The sequence below is a fragment of the Saccopteryx leptura genome, chromosome 1, assembly GCF_036850995.1.
Source record: "Saccopteryx leptura isolate mSacLep1 chromosome 1, mSacLep1_pri_phased_curated, whole genome shotgun sequence".
In the NCBI taxonomy this organism is placed as follows: domain Eukaryota; kingdom Metazoa; phylum Chordata; class Mammalia; order Chiroptera; family Emballonuridae; genus Saccopteryx; species Saccopteryx leptura.
In genome coordinates this window covers 288,844,606-288,858,192 of record NC_089503.1, presented here as the reverse complement: position 1 = coordinate 288,858,192, position 13,587 = coordinate 288,844,606, and the positions used below count along the sequence as shown (strand labels likewise).

Here is a 13,587-nt window from a genome sequence, read left to right as displayed (position 1 = left end):
CTCCAGACAATTATCTTTAAATATCTACCAGGCCTAGAGAATATAGGGTGAGCTTATGACAATGCCAAATAAGAGGTTTCTCAATTTTTTTTCTTTTATTACCTCTTCTCCCTTAACTCTATTCCAGGAGATGTCAAAAAGAACTGCTATTGAATGGGGAAATAGATAAGCAGGTTAAAAAAAAGTAGTTGACTGCCCCCTCTGGCCAGGAGACAGGTGACTTTAGCTATGGAAGGCTTTAGCTGGGTAAAGAAAAAATAGCTATAATTTTGAATGAATATGAAAACTATGACTATTATATTACAGGGGGTTGGGCATCTTAATATATTGAATTGAGACTGTTTTGTGACAAATTAATTATTATATTTTACTATCTAAGAATGATCAAAAAAGTCATATAATTTCTTTAATTTTTATTTGAAGGAAGGAACCTTTCTTCCATTGATGACATTTTAAAGATAGTTGGACACAAATGATTATACCTCAATGAATCTCCATTTTAAAAAATATTTAGTTATAGATCCCTTAGTGACCGAGCATACCTGGTAGTAAAAAATCTAATTTTCTCCTGAAAGAACTCAGTCTAATATTTCAGTTTTTAATAATTACAAAAAATGTATTTTATGTTAGTCTATTATAATTAAAATTTACCTAAGATAATTTAAAGTTATTTAAATCATTTAAATAATCATAAGAAATTATTTTACATTATTTTGTGTTATCTTCAAAATATCCACCTTTTAAAATCAATAGCTCTTTTCTGTACCTTTCAGAACTCTACACATAAAAATTGCTCTTTGTTCCATATAACAATGAAACTAACATGCTTAGTTATACTTCTCTTTCCAAGATGAGCGCTCTTAATTCACTCAATGATTCTTTACACAGTATTGTTTTCTAACTCACTTATTATTCTGATCATTTTTAGTTTTAGGATTTCACAGTCCATTCAAATCACAAACTCAAGGTTATGCTGAATAATGGTAGTCTTTGAGTCTGAAGGTGATGTTAGTCTCCTTCTGGCAACTGCTTTTATTTTTCAAGCCATGTTAAGATAACTTACACTGGTCTTTCTTGACCTCTTGTTGTTCTTACATCTTATAATTATATTTCTGTTATTTTAGCCTTTTATTTCATGATGATTCCATTGGCTCATTCTATAGGAAAGGGGCCTGAACTAATTGACATTTGTTCAGCTTGAACAATGTTGCATAAGGTAGTAAAACAGAGAACCACAGTTATAAACTGAATGTTACAAAATAGAAGACAATTATTAGTACTCATAATTTTAAGTAATAGTTGAAGAGGATCAAAAAACTAGACCAATTTATGGTATTCTATTAAAGAACTTGACTAATCCTTAAATCCAACAGGTTGGCTTAGACTCAAACAGCAAATCAGATATAGGTGAGAGTGTCCAACCCATGGGCTTCAAAGGTAGTATTGTTCTCCTTGGTCTTATAAAGGAGTGTGTTCTGAGGTTCCTGCAGCATCGAGAGAGATACCATGGCTTCTACCAAGATGCTTCTGCTCTTGCTCTTGGGGGCCTTGCTGGCCCTGAGCTCTGCTCGCCACGTTGATGATGGTAAGAGGGAAAATGGAGATTATTCAAGGAATGATGGGGTTAAAATTCATGGAATAGAATAGAATTGATCCTTCTCAGGAATTAAAAAGTTTATTTTCAGAGAATAGGTCCATAAAAGAGAAGACTACATTAGTTTCTCTTTTTCACTCTTTGCAAGTATCTCTCTGATAACCTGGGCCTAAGTTCCAAGCCAGCATATCCATGATGTGACATCTGCTGTTTTTAGGTATATGGACTTTGAGTTATTCACTCTGTGTGAACAAATCCTCTAAGTTGACTAAAAAAATTTTTTAAAGTTTAGAATATTAAATTCAACAGGGTAATTCATCTAGGTATTGCATTTCCTTGGTATCAAACTTTTAAACATATAGAAATGAGTATTTTGATTACTTTTTCATTTATTTCAACAACATTTGACATAAGGTAAGCACTATCAATTTTTTCTTTCCATTACATTGTTCTTTTTAAATACTTATACGTCTGATCATGTAATCACTTGGCAGGCATGGATTTATAGTAAACCCAGGAATTCCTGGAAATGGATCATTTCAGGTTATGAAGGAGGAATTTATATATAATAAAAAAAGCAAGGCTAATTCTTTGTCAATCTGTGGCTCTTTTAAAGAAGACAGATGGCATATCTTAATGGTACCACATATCCAGATACCAAGTCAAAATCCAGATAATTATTTAAATGACTGAAAACACTCAACTATCAGACTTCTTGCAAGATGGTTAAAAGTTGGAAATAGATTTTGTTTTCTTATCAAAAGTTTTGTCATTATATAGAAGAAGCCTAAGTAAAAAAAATAAGGATATTAAGCAAATATATGAAGTTCTAATAAATCCTTTGAATTTTAAACCTGTTGCCACAACTGAGACAAAGTTGCTGTTTATGAAAAAGGTAATTCTGACAGGGTAATTTTGAATTTTTCTGAAAGGTGTATAGGTTTTAATAAACATCTATAAAAGGGTATTTTATAATAAAATTATTTGAGCCTCAAATCTACATGTTGTGGTAGTTTAGATATTAAATGTGGAATAATAGTAAAATTCTGAAGAAAGATTTCTGCTTTAAGTATGTACTGAAAATTTAGTTTATTCCTGGTATTTCACATGCCATTGATTATTCACTGTAACAGTTCAAAGTAGATATTACCCATATTTTACAAATTCCTCAATAATTATTTAAAACATTTATCTTTTGGGGTAAAAATTTTCTGGAATAGTCAAGTCATGTTAATGTAGACCGTAAACTATATACAGAGTTAGTAAGATATTTGACTCCTTTTTTATCTCTGGTTTAAAATCAATGATCAGATATAAGATTCTGCTTTAGAAAATGTTTGTCTTTATTATTATTATTACTATTATTAGTTCTCTTAGGAATTTTCTAACTTCTTAAATCCAATACTACTTGTTTTTCTACAAATGTATAGCTGGGGTCTTATCAAATCATATTTTAATTTTACCTTCTTTTTTTATTTTTAAGTCATACTTATAGATCATGAAAACTTGTCAGGTAAATTCTTGTTTAAGAATGTATTCCTTTCTTTGTTTTCCTTCAGAACCTATCATACCTTTTTCTTTGTTTTTCTTTTGAAAACTCTCAAAGTTAAGTCTAGAGAAAGGCAAAAAGGAGTAACAATTGGCTAAGTTTCAGTGGTCCTCAGTCTTATCGTTATAGCTCCTCTCCTTCCTTTTTACATTGGAATTGTGGGTCAGAGGCCTAGTGTCTGCACATCAGCAGAACATGGCACCCTACCTTGTTTGTAAAAATTTTCTATAAATCCTACAGATAAAGACAAATAACTGACTAATACAAATTCCTTACATTTTAAAAGAAGTTTTGTCCAATGATATTTAACTAATTTAAATCATAAAGATACTATATATTAAATAATTTAACAAAAGTACTACTATCATTCAATCAATAAGTTTACCATTGCAACTTACTTGTTTATAGCACTAGTGCTTCATTCTTCTTTTACCTGAACCTTGATATCTGTTTAAATGGTAAGATGTCTGAGTAGGTGAAAAATTTAAAGCTGTTATTAAGTGTACACACTTCAAATGAAAAGAAATGAAGTCAATGAAAGTGATGTATATGGGTGGGTGGGTGTAGAAGGGAAGATATAGGAAATAACTAGAGTACATGATAGAGCTAATGAGTTATAAATTATGTCACCAAAGAAGTAACAGAATTTAATAAATGAGTCAAAACTTTGATTGCTTGAAGAAAACCTTTATATGCTTAATGATTTTCCCCCACTTTCTGACTTGTCAATGGCCCTTCCATTCAGGTTATGATGTCATTTTTTACTTTGTTCCTATTTGTTGTTGTTGTTCTTTCTTTGCAAATGTCTTTCAAAACAATGAGGAAGAATGCATTTAATCAACTTATTTAGAAGTTTTCTAAATGAATTCTAAGAATCTCTGTTCTGGGTTATTAGTCTAATGCAACATTTCTATGATTTTTACATTTCTGTTTTTTACATTTTAAGAAATCATGTTTAACTTTTAAAATTTTCTTTCTCAACTCTTTTACTACATAGTTTAACCTTATTTGTCCCATATTGCAGAAGAAGCACAAAAATAAAAAGCAATTATTTGCCTGACCAGGCAGTGGTCCAGTGGATAGAGTGTCGGACTGGGACACAGAGAACTCTGGCTAGAGCAAGGGATCATCTATGTGGCTTGAGCACAGGGTTGTTGGTTTGAGCGTGGGATCATAAAAGTGACCCCACGATCACTGGCTTGAACCTAAAGATGGCTGGCATGGAGCCCAAGGTTGCTTGCTTGAGCCCAATGTTGCTGGCTTGAGCAAGAAGTCACTCGCTCTGCTGTAGCCTCCCAGGTTAAGGTGCATATGAGAAAGCAAACAATGAACAACGAAGGTGCCACAACAAACAATTGATCTTCTCATCTCTCTCCCTTCCTGTCTCTTTCACCAAATAAATATAAATAAAAAAATAAGTAAACACAATGATTTGCTTTAGATTTAAAAGTTCTGTCAGGTCTAGAAAAAATGTTCACTGCTTTCCTTCTGATTTTACCGGGTGTTATAAGAGTTTGACTATAAGGATACCTGTAAAAAAATGCTTTGATTATGCATATTGTCAACCCCAACATTAACTTGATAAAATTTAATACTTAATAATCATGACAGGGTCCTATTCTTGGTACCAGGAATGCATAGGTAAATGAAACATTATTTCTGTCCTTAAAGAACTCAGGATCTAATGGAATATTTAATCTAGGCATAAAGATGACCGCCTTCAGAAAAGTAGCAAAAGAAGATATTACAGAACTCAAGCTGGGGAGAAAAAAAAAGACCCACAAGAGAGGCTATGTGATCTGGACTGTGGAGAGCAGGGCATGGGAGAAAGTTGAGTTAAATGCATGGCTAAATATATGCACATAACCTAGCATTTCAGTGGTCTAAGAACACCAGATAATTTAGCCAGGTTGAAGTGACCACAGAAAGATAAAACTGTGACTGTGGGTTAGTTCCAGATTATGAAAAGTTCCATGAGTGGCAAACTGAATTTGTAATTTACTCTCTGGGTCACAAAGAGATTTTTGAAAAAGGGAGTGACACAGAGCTGTATTTGTTGCTCTGAAAATGAAGAGGAAGCCACTTGAGAGCACAGGCAGTGTCTTTTAAGCTTAGAATCCTAGTGTCTGGTGTGAGGCACGATGGGAAATAGAGTATAGATTGAATCCACAAGAGAATGATTGCAGCAGTGATGACCATCACTGGATGGGTAGTTACAGATCTGTCATGAGATGTCAAGTACAGCATAGTAAATACATTCAATAGTATTGTAGCAGCTATGAGTAGTGTCAGGTGGGAATTGTGAATATTGGGGGAATACTTTGTAAAGTATATGAATGTATAATTATGCTGTACACCTAAATCTAATACAAAATAATATTGAATGTAAAAAAAATATACACTATTAATTTTAAAAAGGGGTGATGATCATGAGATCATAAAGAAATGATTGAAAACAGATGGTGAAGGCTGGTATTCAATGAGAAGTACCAGAAATTTGAAAAAAAGACAAAATAAAAGGTGTGCTTTATAGAGTATATACTCTTTTGGTTTGTCTATAGACAACAGTTGATAGAAAAGAGGAAAGAGGGGGTGTTGTATAATTGCTCTGCCCTGTTCAATAAATTTTTTCCAAGATATCAAGTATATTTATAGGTAGACACAGTGCCTCAATCCAGTGGTTTCTCTCAGACATGATGAGCTATCTGGTGGTTTATAAATGATTCCTTATATATCACAGCAAGATTAGAATAGATGGCAATATAGAACAGTGGCAGAAACATCAAAAGAGGGGAGAGTAAGTAGTGACAGGGCAAACAAAAGATGCTAATCTTAGTACATGCTCTCTGAAGAAGCCAGGATTTCTCTGCCCCTTGTAGGAATTGGGCCCTACTCACTACTTAGTAGCATTTAAACCAGTAATATATTATTTCTAATTAAATTTGGGCTTCAATAGATTCCTTACCTGCCTCATTTAAGTTTATGGTGAACCTCTCTTTCTTCTGTTTCTTTCTGAATCTATTCTCTCACTAAAGAGGATCAAAAATCAGGTGAAGAACTCTCAGTGGACATACAGCTTGAATCTCAAGAACATGGAGATCAGCGTGGCAAGAATGGCAAAAATGAGTCTGGCAGCCAAGATGTCCAGGGAGCCCAGGAAAATTCACCTAGCAGAACTGGAAAAGGTGGCCAAAGAGTTCAAAATGTTCACAGAGGCCAAGATCACTATGATGGCCAAGGTAGCCAGGGTGGTCAGCACGGAAGAGATGGCCCAAATGATCAGAGAGAAAGGGATGACCAGGGTGGTCAGCAGGAAGGAGATGGTAACAATGATCAGCGTGGAAGAGATGGCCAGGGTGGTCAGCAGGAAGGAGATGGTAACAATGATCAGCGTGGAAGAGATGGCCAGGGTGGTCAGCACGGAAGAGATGGCCCAAATGATCAGAGAGAAAGGGATGACCAGGGTGGTCAGCAGGAAGGAGATGGCAACAATGATCAGCACGAAAGAGATGGCCAGGGTGATCAGTGCGGAAGAGATGGCCAGGGTGGTCAGCAGGAAGGAGATGGCAACAATGATCAGCACGAAAGAGATGGCCAGGGTTGTCAGCGTGAAAGAGATGGCCAGGGTGGTCAGCGTGAAAGAGATGGCCAGGGTGATCAGCATGGTGGCCAGTGAAAAGGAAAACAAACTAAAGATTACTTTCAGTGATCCCACAGGTATTAATTGCATTTTATTTACTAATCTAGTGAATTTCTCTTTAAATGTTTAAGTTTTTGTTTCTGTTTATTTCTCATTTTTAATATTGACTTTAATCACTCAAACTGTTTGTCCACATTTGTATTTGTCACAATTCTCTTTGCCTAAACCTTAAACAAAAAAGTCTGTTTCATTCTTTTAACAGCCACTGTTAATTTCTACCTTGAACTTTCATTTGAGTCTCTCTTCTTATTTAGCCTACAACCTCCCTCAGTTCTACCTCTCCTCTCCTCTCTTTTCTTTTCCTCTCCTCTCCTCTCCCCTCCTACCCCATCTCCTCTCCTCTCCCCTCCCCTCCTCTCCCCTCCCTCCCTGTCTCCTCTCCTCTCCTCTCCTGTCTTCTACTCTCCTCTCTCTCCTTGTCTCCTCTCCTCTCCTCTCCTCTCCTCTCCTCTCCTCTCCTCTCCTCTCCTCTCCCCTCCCTCCCTGTCTCCTCTCCTCTCCCTCCCTGTCTCCTCTCCTGTCCTCTCCTCTCCTCTCCTCTCCTCTCCTCTCTTCTACTCTCCTCTCCTCTCTCTCCTTGTCTCCTCTCCTCTCCCCTCCTCACCTCTCCCCTCCTCTCCCCTCCTCACCTCTCCCCTCCTCCCCTCCCCTCTCCTCTCCTCTCCTCTCCTCCCCTCCCCTCCCCTCCTCTCTCCTCTCCTCTCCTCTCCTCTCCTCTCCTCTCCTCTCCTCTCCTCTCCTCTCCTTTCCTCTTTCCTCCCTCCCCCTGTCCTCTCATCTTCCCTCCCTCCCCCTCCCCTCTCCTCTTTCCTGGCCCCCTCCACCCAACTCAATCTCCCCACTCCTCCTATTTCTCTTAACAATGTGTTTTCTTATAATGAAACTACTTAATAGTACAGACACCAGGCATAGATCATGCTCAGGCTAAGTTAATACTCATGTCTAAAATCCTTCTCTCTGTTTCAGAATTGATAGCGACCAACTGGTGACCGTGGACTTTTCAGTGGTTTAAACTTCACCAGTCCCTTCACCAACATTAAATCACCAATAAATTCATGAGTATTGCACTCTGGCTCTTGTTTTTTTTTTTTATGGTCATGATTCTCAGTCAAGGGACAAGATGGATGAGCTTGGAGGTGCAAAACCCTGATTGGACTCCAAATGTTCTGTATTGTACAGTTCACAAGTAGCTCAGGTTTTCTCAGATTTTAAAAATTTTGTGAGAACTTAACTACCATCAATATTCCAAAGCTAAAAACACTTATTCTTGAGACTAATAAGAGAGTTTTACAAATTCACATTTGCAAAACACACCATTTTTTTCATACAAACACAGAAAAAAGTCACATTGTAACCTTCCTTGATCTTTGGCAGTCTTTCAATGCATGTGTGCCATATTATTACATTTCTCCTTATGTCTGGAATCCAGGAGGGCCTCCAGGACCTGTTTACCCTCATCATGCTCTGTTGACCACAGAGTCATCATCCAGCTGTCAATCAGATAAGCTTCCCCTTGGTTTAGATACATACTGATACACCTCATGCACTACATTTAATTCATGCATGTTGACTCAACTTGTTTCTTTTGCACATATGGCACATAGTAAAATCTGCCAGAACAAGGAAAGGTGTAAAGTGAGTATTATGAGTTGAATTATGTCTCCCAGAAATTTATATGTTGCAATCCTAACCTAAGTATCTCAAAATGCAACCTTGAAATAAGGTTGCTGCAGATGTAATTAGTTAAGATGAGCTCATTTGAGAGGCCAGTGGGCTCCTAATCCAGTATGACTGGTGTACTTTATACAAAGGGGATACTTGGGAGACACATACCCAGGGAGAACACCATGTGAAGATGAAGACAGAGATTGGGGTGATGTAGCACAAGCTAAAGAGCACTAAATATTGCCATCAAAACCCAGTAGCTAAGAGACCTGGGCCAGCTCTGTCTCATAGCCCTCATGCAGAACTAACAGCTTGATTTTGGATGTCTAGTCTCCAGCACAGTGATAAAATAAGTGTCTGTTGTTTCGGCCACTCAGTTTATAGTACATTGTTATAGCAACCCTAGAAAACTAATAAAGTAAGAAAATATACTTACCATATTTTAAAGAAAGAATGAGCATACATAGACTAATTACAACACACTATTTCATCTTTCTCCAAAGCCTCTGAGTGGAGATCAACACAGAAGTGTGAAACGTCCCTTAGTGGGCTCTATACAGTCACGGCAGGAATTGTGCCTAACCAAGAAGCTCTCTGTTTCTCTGTGTGTCAAATTTTGGGGGCATGTGAATGCTGACAGCCCAAAAAGATTGACAATAAAAAATAGGTGAAAATCAAAATGAAGGTTTTAATCGATATTTCTATCAGGGATGTAAGTAGTTTGCTTGTAATATTAGTATTAATTAGAAATGTATAAGTAAAGTAACAGAAACAGAAATCCAGCATGTTTATGTCTACATTCACTGCCAGGTTCAGTTCTGGAGTCAGATGGAGAACAGGCCTTTTTCTTGGAGACAGAATCAGTCCCTGGTTGTTCTGGCATGCTCAGTATCCTTGCTGACCTTCTGTCCAGTTTTGAAATTATGTCAAAATTCTGTGGATGAACTTGGGCACATTCCACAGTGAAGAGAAGTCTATAAATATCCATAAATCTGGTGGTAGAAACATTTGAAAATGACTTGGGTGAGGAATCAAGAAAAATGAGGAGTTTCTTCTTTATTGTGTAAAGAGGCAAGGAGTCCCAAGTGTGATCTTCTTTACCCAATTCCTTATTCTTTATTGAGAACACAGAGAAGAAAAGGGAAAAATAAAAACTAACAAGACTCATAACAACACTAAAAATTACATACAGACAAGTGACACAAATTTACTAGTTAATGGGTTACTATTATTTCAATCAAAATTGAAAGCTTATGGTCTGGACATTAAAGCTTATGGTTTCATATCCATATCAACACATTTTTGTACAAGACAAGTTTGGTTAATAGTCAAGGACATTCATAAATGAACCACTTAATGTTATGCTTTATTTTTAGAAAGAGGCACCAAAACTTGGCTTCCCTGGTTAAAAACTGCATGGCTGGTCACACTATCTTTTATTTCAGAGCTCTAGTCCCATTTGTTCTTTTCTAATATCATCTGAGAAAGCCATCTCCCAGGCCACCAGGGGCAACCTCCAGTTTGATCAAATAAAAATAAATCTCTGATAAAGAGGTATCTTTTCCCTAAGACAAAACTTGATATTAACAGATATATATCTAATCCTAAAGTATTTGCAAAGAAATGATCATGCTACTTCACTCTCCAAAAATCTCTTCATGGCCCACAGAATCAACTACAAGTCCGTTTGCCATTCATAATATCCTTAACAATGTGGAACTTACCTCAATCTCCTATGTTTTTCTTCCTATGTTCCTAGGAATCATAGGTAGTAGGTTCTAATGTATCATGTAGTCAATCCTTTCTGACATTTCATCTTCCTGACCTTTCTGATTTTTCTAGATATTATAACAAGGAAATTAAAGCAACTTCACATCATAAATTAGGCCACTATTTTGTCCAAACTTTATGAAGCTGCACCACCTTTATGAGTCCAGAGGATCAGGACTGAATTTATTTATGTGTCTTTGCCAAAATATGAAGTCCCAAGTCATTATTAAAATTCTCCATGTCAATAAATTTTCCATAGTCAGGCTAAGTTAAGAGATCCCCTTGATCTACATACCTCAAGACACATTTCCAACATGTTCTGTTATTCTACTGATACGCTAACAATATGTGCGAATACTAGCATGAAGTTATCTTTTTTTGGAGCAGAACCGTTCTTATACCTAATGGGGCATTGCTGGAACTTTGTCTTGAAGCAATGAGGACTGGTAAGGCACATCTTTCTTTTTAAATTAAATTTATTGGAGTGACATTGCTTAATAAAATCATACAGATTTGGTAGGGTATATCTTGGGAAGAACAAATGACAAGTTGCCTCAGTTGAGTAACTGAGCAGTTTTTGAGAATGGGGAGGCTCTTCTGCTCTTGTAAGAGGTAGGGGTCTGCCCTTGGTGGTCCTGAAGCTTCCACGGAATTTGGGCATTCCAAATTCCAGCCTCCTCCACCGAAATATGACTGTTTCAGGTCTGAAGATTCAATTGATTTGCCAGGGCCATGATTTTAACATAATGGTTCCAGCAATCACTATCCCTGTCTTATATTATCTCCCTCTCTATTGAATTATTTCAATTTGCATGTACTCACTGTCATTCAATTTAAAAACAGAACCAATGAAAAAAGTAAAATATTGCCTTGTTTCCATTGTCCATTTTCTAATGCTCTTAATAACAAAGTTTACTTAAATGTTATATTTTTACCCTGTCTCAGCTTTCTCACTGCTTGTTCCCTTCTTAACCTTCCCTACTGACCTAGCTTCTACCCCTACAGTTCACTAACATTGTTTTGGTTAGGGCCAACAATGACAGATGTTTTTCTACTTACAATGGGGTTATGTCCTGATAAATCCATCTAAATTGAAAATATCATAAGTTGAAATGAATTTAATACACCTAATGCACTGATGATCATCATAGTGTAGACTACCTCAGACATGGTCAGAGCACTTATGCTTTAGCTCACAGTTGGGCAATTAACTTGAGTTTCATTTCAAGAGTAATCAGTTTCCTCTTCTTCTCACCAGTAACAGGGGACACAGATGGGTGCTTTGTAGGCCTAATCGGATGCAGAAACTCAAAACGCAACGTTAACAATATATGCAAATATTAGCATGAAGCTATCTTCACGCTAATGAGGAGGAAGCAAGCCTACCTCCTGCTTTTAGAGGAAAGAAACCAGAAGAATACAAGGAAAAGGAGCCAGCTGGGATAACTGAGTCAGCTAGTGATAAATTAACTACATCGCATAGTTCTCTAAATGGTTACTTGGAGTCGCTAGCAACACAAAGGAAGAAAAGCAGGATCTGTATGTAGCTATGACCAGTAATCCAGATACCCCTTCCCATTTGCTGACCCCATTGAAATTCCCCCTCCTCTCTCCTTGAGTCCTGGTAGGACTTAAACCAGGAGTAGTCAACCTTTTTATACCTACCACCTACTTTTGTGTCTCTGTTAGTAGTAAAATTTTCTAACTGCCCACCAGTTCCACAGTAATGGTGATTTATAAAGTAGGGAAGTAAATTTACTTTATAAAATTTATAAAGCAGAGTTACAGCAAGTTAAAGCATATAATAATAATTACTTACCAAGTACTTTATGTCGGATTTTCGCTGTTTGGCAGAATAAATCTTTATAAAACAACTTACTATAGTTAAATCTATCTTTTTATTTATACTTTGGTTGCTCCACTACTGCCCACCATGAAAGCTGGAACGCCCACTAGTGGGCGGTAGGGACCCGGTTGACTACCACTGATCTAGTGTGTCATCTAAGATAGCTGTTCTTTTGTTAATTTTCTGCCTGGAGGATCTATCCATTGCTGTTAGTGGCATATTAACATTTTTTACAATTAAAGTATTGCTGTCAATCTCACCCTTTATGTCCATGAAAATCTGCTTTATATATTTATGTGTTTCTATATTAGGCGCATAAATATTTACAATTGTTATATCTTCCTGTTGAATTGTTTTCTTTGTCATTATGTAATGACCTTCTTTATCTCTTGCTATAGCTTATGTTTTAAAGTCTATTTTTCATTGTATAAATCTTTCGCCTTTTACTAAAGTCTACTTTTTCAGATATAAGTATTGCTACCCCAGCTTTTTATTTTTTTAATTTCTATTTGCATGAAATACTTTTCTCTATCCCTTCACTTTTAGTATATGTTCATTTTTTGTTCTGAGGTGGGTCTCTTGTAGGCAGCATATGTATGGATCTTGTTTTCTTATCCACACAGTTACCCTATGTCTTTTGATTGGAGCATTTAATCCATTTATATTTAAGATTATTATTGATATGTACTTATTTGTTGCCATTTTATTATTAAAATCTATAATCCTCTTTTTCTTCTTATTCTTCTTTTTTTTTCTCTCTGTTTTTACAGCAGGCCCCTTAATATTTTTTGCACTACTGGTTTGATTGTAATGAATCCCTTGAGTGTTTTGTTTTTGTTTGTTTTTGTCTGGGAAGCTTTTTATTTCTCGTTCAATTTTCAATGATAATCTTGTTGGATAAAGAAGCCTTGCTTGTAAGTTCTTGCTTTGCATCACTTTGAATATGTCTTGTCAATCCCTTCTGGCCTCAAGTGTTTCTGTTGAGATGTTGGATGTCATCCTTATGGGGGCTCCTCTGTAGGTAATTAACTACTTTTGTCTTGCACCATTTAGTATTCTTTCTTTGTCTCTTAACTTTGGCACTTTAATTATGTTGTATCTTCGTGTAATCCCCCTTGGGTTCCTCTTTATTGGGACTCTGTGCTTCTTGAACTTGTGTGACTCTTTCCTTCATCAATTAAGGGAAATTTTTAGCTATGATGTCTTCAAACAAGTTCTCTATTCCTTGTTTGTTATCTTCCTCTTCAGGAACCCCTATCATGCAGATATTGTTTCTCTTCATGTTGTTAGAGAGCTCCCTTTGGGTTTCCTCAGACTTTTTGAGCCTCTTTTCTTTTCATAGATCTGCTTCCATTTTTTCATTTTTCTTGTCCTCTACATTGCTGATTTGATCATCTGCTTCATCCTTTCTGCTGTTTATTACTTCTAACGCAGTCTTCATTTTGATATTTTTCATTTCTGAC

At 36.4% G+C, this 13,587-nt stretch overlaps 1 protein-coding gene across 1 annotated transcript; it reads left to right on the top strand.

Moving 5' to 3' along the window:
* Nucleotides 1-1,510: 1,510 nt before the first annotated feature.
* LOC136389367 (uncharacterized) lies at nucleotides 1,511-7,886 on the top strand. Its single transcript, XM_066361173.1, has 3 exons — nucleotides 1,511-1,585; nucleotides 6,179-6,860; nucleotides 7,810-7,886. The coding sequence occupies exons 1-3, from the start codon at nucleotides 1,580-1,582 to the stop codon at nucleotides 7,830-7,832; spliced, it is 711 nt and encodes a 236-aa protein (XP_066217270.1). The 5' UTR covers nucleotides 1,511-1,579; the 3' UTR covers nucleotides 7,833-7,886.
* The last annotated feature ends 5,701 nt before the right edge of the window (nucleotides 7,887-13,587 follow it).

What these genes read in the sequence shown, in the direction of transcription:
- LOC136389367 (XM_066361173.1), top strand. An exon ending in TACTTTCAGTGATCCCACAG is followed by an intron (nt 6,861 to 7,809) that starts GTATTAATTGCA and finishes TCTCTGTTTCAG; the next exon opens with AATTGATAGCGACCAACTGG.